General features: G+C 42.4%; 1 protein-coding gene across 1 annotated transcript in view; it reads left to right on the top strand.

The window, feature by feature from the left end:
• LOC110587133 (protein S100-A6-like) overlaps positions 1-147 on the top strand; it is an 887-nt gene extending 740 nt beyond the window's left edge. The window contains exon 2 of the mRNA XM_044920768.1: positions 127-147. Coding sequence (XP_044776703.1) covers positions 127-147 — 21 coding nt within the window. The remainder of the gene's footprint in view (positions 1-126) is intronic.
• The last annotated feature ends 6,907 nt before the right edge of the window (positions 148-7,054 follow it).

Below are 7,054 nucleotides of genomic sequence, written 5' to 3'. Positions count from 1 at the left end.
TTTCAACCAGATTGAAGCTCTATTTTATTTACATCAAAACAACAATTGAATATAGCTTGACTTTGCTACCATTGATAGAAACAAACTCAACGATCTGTTGAAGATTACTTCTTTCCTTCTTTTCAGTTGAAAGATTTGTATGTTTAACAATTTCTTTGGTCTCCCTGACTATTTAGTTACCTTTTTTTTTAAGATTTTATTTATTTATTTGACAGAGAGAGACACAGCAAGAGAGGGAACACAAGCAGGAGGAGCAGGAGAGGGAGAAGCAGGCTTCCCTCTGAGCAGAGAGCCCAATGTGGGGCTCGATCCCAGGACCCTGGGATCACGACCTGAGCCGAAGACAGACGCTTAATGACTGAGCCACCAAGGTGCTCCTAATTACGTTTTTTTAACTTTTGGGAATTGAAATGCCTTTCATAGGACTTCATCTTGACTATATTGTTGACGAGAAAAGGTAGTGTGCACAAGCATTGAGGACATTTAGTAGATCAGATTGTCTGCACCTGTCCTGCAAACACCACGTCTGTCCCTCAGTGTGTCATTGTCCCCATGTGTCCTTCCAACTGCACTGGCCACTCTGCCACAGACTCTCCTCTGCCTGACCTTTAAATGTTGAGAGTCTGCAGAACTACATTTAGGACATCTTCTCATTGTCCTCTCTACATAGAAGCGACCACATCCACTCCCTTGCCCTCATTCCCAGATGCAATAAAGAATTTCACATGGGAGGCTAGGTCTGAGATGGCAGAGGAGTAGGAGACCTAAATTTCGTCTGGTCCCAGGAATTCAGATAGATAGCTATCGAACCATTCTGAACACCTACGAACTCAAAGGAGATTGAAGAAAAGAATAGCAACAATTCTATGAACAGAAAAGCGACCACTTTCTGGAAGGTAGGACGTGGGGAGAAGTGAATCCGAGGTGATATTTGGGAGGATAGACGGCGGGGGAGGGGGCCTCCATCAGCTGCTACTGACAAGTGATAGAGCAGCAGAGCACAAAATCGGAACTTCTAGAAGTCGGCTCCGCTGAGGGACGTCACTCCAGTGGCTAAGCGGGGGGTGGAGCCCTCACTGGGACAGTGTGGTCTCAGGACCCTTGGAGTCACAGAAAGACTGGGGGTGCCTGGGTGCGGCAGAGCTCCCAGGTATCAGAGCAGGGAAGCTGGCTGCAGAGACGGAGCCGGGGAGCGGGCTCTCAATTCGGGGTTGCCAGAAACCATGATCCGAGGCACAGCGGGGCCACTGCTCTTCCAGCAGGGACCCAACAAACGGCAGATCCGGGGAAACTCCCCTTCCTCCCCTGGGAGGAGTGGCACGGGAGCGCACCACAGGGATCTGCTGGGTTTGGGGACTCCACACAGGGTCATGTGCCAGAGAGAGAAACACTTGGTCACAGGCTGGGTGAGCACAGAGTGCGGCCAGAGACTGGGGAGATGGGAGTGATTGACTGCTTTTCTCTGGGGGCTCACTGAGGAGTGGGGCCCCGAGTTCTCAGCTCCTCTGGGGCAGAGATTGGGAGGCCGCCATTTTCACTCTTGTCCTCCAAAGCTGTGCGGAGAGCTCGCAGGGAACAAAAGCTCCCAAGAGCAAACCCAAGCAGATTACTTAGCCCAGACTGGCAAGGGCAGGGCAATTCCACCTCTGGCAAAGACATTTGGGAACCATGGCAACAGGACCCTCCTCCAGAAGATCAGCAAGAACATCTGGCCAAGACCAAGTTCACCAATCAATGAGAATTGCAAAACTCCAGTGCTAGGGAAATACTGCACATAGAATTCATGGCTTTTTTCTCACGATTCTTTAGTCTTTCAAAGTTAATTTTTTTTAATTTTCTTTATTTTTTTCTTTTTCTATTTCAAATTTTTCTTCTTTCCTTTTTCAACCAACTTCTTATCAGTTCCTTTTTTAAAATCTTTTTTAATATTCATTTTTACAGTCATATTCTATCCCTTCATTGTATTTAACCTTATTATTTGTATATACATAAGTTTTTCATTCTTTAAAATTTTGGGATGCGGTTTCTTCTAACAGACCAAAATATCCCCATAATCTAGTGTATGGCTCTGTTCTATTCACCCACCTGATCACATTCTCTCTTTTTTTTTTAATTTTTCTTTCTGTTTTCAACCAACTTATCAATTCCTTTTTTTAATCTTTTTTTAATTTTCATTTTTACAGTCATATTCCATCCTTTCGTTATATTTAACCTTATTTTTGTATATACATAACTTTTTCTTTCTTTAAAACTTTGGGATGCACTTCCTTCTAACAGACCAAAATACACCCAAAATCTAGTGTATGGCTCTGTTCTATTCACCAGCCTGATCATATTCTTTTTTTTTTTTTTCCTCTTTTCTCCCTGGTTTAGGGTCTCTCCTGATTTGTTTAGTGTATACTTCTCTGGGGTCGTTGTTACCCTTTTAGTATTTTGTTCTCTCATTCATCTATTCTTCCCTGGATAAAATGACAAAATGGAAAAACTCACCTCAAAAAAAAGAACAAGAGGCAGTACTGACTGCCAGGGACCTAATCAATTCAAACATTAGTAAGGTGTCAGAACTAGAGTTCAGAATAACGATCATAAAGATACTAGCCGGGCTTGAAAAAAAGCATAGAATATACTAGAGAATCCATTTCTGGAGAAATAAAATCTAACCAAGTTGAAATCAAAAAAGGGTATTAATGAGATGCAATCAAAAATGGAGGCTCTAACTGCTAGGATAAATGAGGCAGATGAGAGAATTAGTGATATAGAGGACCAAATGATGGAGAATAAAGAAGCTTAGATAAAGAGAGATAAACAACTACTGGATCATGAGGGGAGAATTTGAGAGATAAGTGATACCATAAGATGAAACAATATTAAAATAATTGGGATCCCAGAAGAAGAAGAAAGAGAGAGGGGGGCAGAAGGTATATTGGAGCAAATTATAGCAGAGAACTTCCCTAATTTGGTGAAGGAAACAGGTATCAAAATCCAAGAGGCACAGAGAACCCCCTCAAAATAAAAAAAAATACATCAACTCCTCGACATCTAATAGTAAAACTTACAAATCTCAGAGACAAAGAGAAAATCCTGAAAGCAGCTCGGTAGAAGAGATCTGTAATCTACAATGGTAGAAACATTAATTTGCAGCAGACCTATCCACAGAGGCCTGGCAGGCCAGAAAGGACTGGCATGATATATTCAGGGCACTAAATGAGAAAAATATGCAGCCAAGAATACTTCATCCAGCTAGGCTATCACTGAAAATAGAAGGAGAGATAAAAAGCTTCCAGGACAAACAGAAACTAAAAGAATCTGCAATCACCAAACCACCCCTACAAGAAATACTGAAAGGGGTCCTCTAAGCAAAGAGAGGGCCCAAAAGTAACATAGACCAGAAAGGAACAGAGACAATCTACATTAACAGTCACCTTACAGGCAATACAATGGCACTAAATTCATATCTTTCAATAGTTACCCTGGACGTAAATGGGCTAAATGCCCCAATCAAAAGACACAGGGTATCAGATTGGATAAAAAAGCAAGACCCATCAATATGCTGTCTGCAAGAGACTCATTTTCTACCCAAAGACACCACCAGATTTAAAGGGACAGGGTGGAAAACCATTTATCATGCCAATGGACATCAAAAGAAAATTGGGGTGGCAATCCTTATATCAGACAAATTAGATTTTAAACCAAAGACTGTAATAATAGATGAGGAAGGACACTATATCCTACTTAAAGGTTCTATCCAACAAGAAGATCTAACAATTGTAAATATTTATGCCCCTAACATGGGAGCAGCCAATTATATAAGCCAATAAATAAAAAATCAAAGAATCACGTTGACAATAATACAATAATAATAAGGGACTTTAACACCCCTCTCACTGAAATGGACAGATCATCTAAGCAAAAGATCAACAAGGAAATAAAGGGCTTTAAATGACACATTGACCAGACGGACTTCACAGATATACTCAGAACATTCCATCCCAAAGCAACAGAATACACATTCTTCTCTAGTGCCCATGAAACATTCACCAGAATAGATCACATCTTGGGTCACAAATCAGGTCTCAACTGGTACCAAAAGATTGGGATAATTCCCTGCATATTTTCAGACCACAATGCTTTGAAACTAGAACTCAATCACAAGAGGAAAGTCGGAAAGAACTCAAATACATGGAGGCTAAGGAGCATCCTACTAAAGAATGAATGGGTCAACCAGGAAATTAAAGAATTAAAAAAAATACATGGAAACCAATGAAAATGAAAACACAATCTTTGGGATGCAGCAGAAGTGGTCCTAAGAGGTCCTCCTAAGAGGTCCTAAGAAGAGCCTTTCTCAAGAAACAAGAAAGGTCTGGGGGGCGGAGCAAGATGGCGGAGGAGTAGGAGACCTGGATTTCGTCTCCTCTCAGGAATTCAGCTGGATAGGGATCAAACCATTCTGAACACCTACAAACTCAACAGGAGGTCGAAGAAAAGAAGAGCAACAACTCTCTCATCAGAAAAGCGACCACTTTCTGGAAGGTAGGACGTGCGGAGAAGTGAATCCGAGGCGATATTCGGGAGGATAGACGGCGGGGGAGGGGCCTCCGGCGGCCGCTTCTGGCAAGTGATAGAGCCGCGGAGCACAAAATCGGAACTTTTAAAAGTCTGCTCCGCTGAGGGACGTCACTCTGGTGGCTAAGCGGGGGGTGGAACCCTCCGGGACAGTGTGGTCTCAGGACCCACGGGTCACAGAAAGACTGGGGGTGCCTGAGTGTGGCAGAGCTCCCAGGTATCGGAGCAGGGAAGCCGGCTGCAGAGGCGGAGCCCAGGCGCGGGCTCTCAGCTCGGGGTTGCCATAAACCGTGATCCGCGGCACAGTCGGGCCACTGCTCCTCCAGCAGGGACCCAACAAGCGGCAGATCCGGGGAGACTCACCTTCCTCCCCGGGGAGGAGCCGCGCGGGAGTGCACGGCAGGGATCTGCTGGGTTTGGAGACTCCACCCGGGGTCGGGTGCCAGAGATAGAAACGCGCGGTCACAGGCCGGGTGAGCACGGAGTGCGGCTGGAGACCGGGGAGACGGGAGTGACTGACGGCTTTTCTCTGGGGGCTCACTGAGAAGCGGGACCCCGAGTTCTCGGCTCCTCCGGGGCGGAGATTGGGAGGCCGCCATTTTCACTCTCCGCCTCCAAAGCTGTACGGAAAGCTCGCAGGGAACAAAAGCCCCGGAGAGCAAACCCCAGCAGATTACTTAGCTGGGAGGGGGCAAGGGTGCGGCAATTCTGCCTCCGGCAAAGATATTTGGAAACCACGGCAACAGGCCCCTCCCCAGAAGATCAGCGAGAACAGCCAGCCAAGACCAAGTTTACCCATCAATGAGAACGGCAGAACTCCAGCTCTAGGGGACTACTGCACATAGAATTCATGGCTTTTTTACCATGATTCTGTAGTCTTTCAAAGTTAATTTTTTTTAACTGTCTTTTTTTCTTTTTTTATTCTTTTTGAATTTTTCTTTTTCCCTTTTTCAACCAACATCTTATCAATCCCTTTTTTTTAAAAAAAAAACATTTTTATTTTTCATTTTTAGAGTCATATTCTATCCCTTCATAGTAGTTACCCATATTTTTGGCTTATATATATAAGTTGTTCTCTCTTTAAAATTTTGAGATAGTTTCTTCTAACAGATCAAAATATACCCTAAATCTCTAGTATATGGTGTTTTCTGTTCCCCTGCCTGATCACATCCTCTCCCTTTTTTTTTTCTTTTTTTAAATCCTCTTCTTTCTTTTTTCAAACAACTTCTTATCAATTCCTTTTATAAAATTTTTTATAATTTCCATCTTTACAGTCATATTCCATCCCTTCATCATATCAACCCTTATTTTTGTACATATATAAGTTTTTCTTTCTTTAAAATTTTGGGAGGCACTTTCTTCTAAAAGACCAAAATACACCCCAAATCTAGTGTGTGGCACTGATCATATTTGATCACATTCTGGTTTTTTTGTTGTTGTTTTGTTTTGTTTGTTTTTGTTTTTATCTTTATCTTTTTCTTTTTTTTTCTTTTTCTTTTTTCTCTCTTTCCCTTTCTTTTCCCACTCCTTCAGGTTTTTTCTGATTTGTTTAGAGTATATTTTCTGGGGACGTTGTTACTCTGCTAGCATTTTGTTCTCTCATTAATCTATTCTCCTCTGCACAAAATGACAAGACGGAAAAAATCACCTCAACAAAAAGAACAAGAGGTAGTACCGACTGCCAGGGACCTACTCAATACGGACATTAGTACAATGTCAGATCTAGAGTTCAGAATCATCACTTTAAAGATACTAGCTGGGCTTGAAAAAAATATGGAAGTTATTAGAGAAACCCTCTCTGGAGAAGTAAAAGAACTAAAATCCAACCAAGTAGAAATCAAAAAGGCTATTAATGAGGTGCAATCAAAAATGGGGGCGCTAACTGCTAGAATAAATGAGGCAGAAGAGAGAATCAGTAATATAGAAGATGAAATGATGGAAAATAAAGAAGCTGAGAAAAAGAGAGATAAACAACTACTGGATCACGAGGGCAGAATTCGAGAGATAAGCGATACCATAAGACGAAACAACATTAGAATAATTGGGATCCCAGAAGAAGAAGAAAGAGAGAGAGGGGCAGAAGGTATAATGGAGCAAATTATAGCAGAGAACTTCCCTAATTTGGGGAAGGAAACAGGCATCAAAATCCAGGAAGCACAGAGAACCCCTCTCAAAATCAATAAAAATAGGTCAACACCCCGACATCTAATAGTAAAACTTACGAGTCTCATAGACAAAGAGAAAATCCTGAAAGCAGCTCGGGAGAAGAGATATGTAACCTACAAGGGTAGAAACATTAGATTGGCAACAGACCTATCCACAGAGACCTGGCAGGCCAGAAAGGACTGGCAGGATATATTCAGAGCACTAAACGAGAAAAATATGCAGCCAAGAATACTATATCCAGCTAGGCTGTCATTGAAAATTGAAGGAGAGATAAAAAGCTTCCAGGACAAACAAAAACTAAAGGAATTTGCAAACACAAAACCAG

The sequence above is a fragment of the Neomonachus schauinslandi genome, chromosome 13 (assembly GCF_002201575.2).
Source record: "Neomonachus schauinslandi chromosome 13, ASM220157v2, whole genome shotgun sequence".
NCBI lineage: Eukaryota > Metazoa > Chordata > Mammalia > Carnivora > Phocidae > Neomonachus > Neomonachus schauinslandi.
The sequence above is the reverse complement of the archived record's forward strand: the minus strand, read 5'-3'. Positions and strand labels throughout refer to the sequence as shown.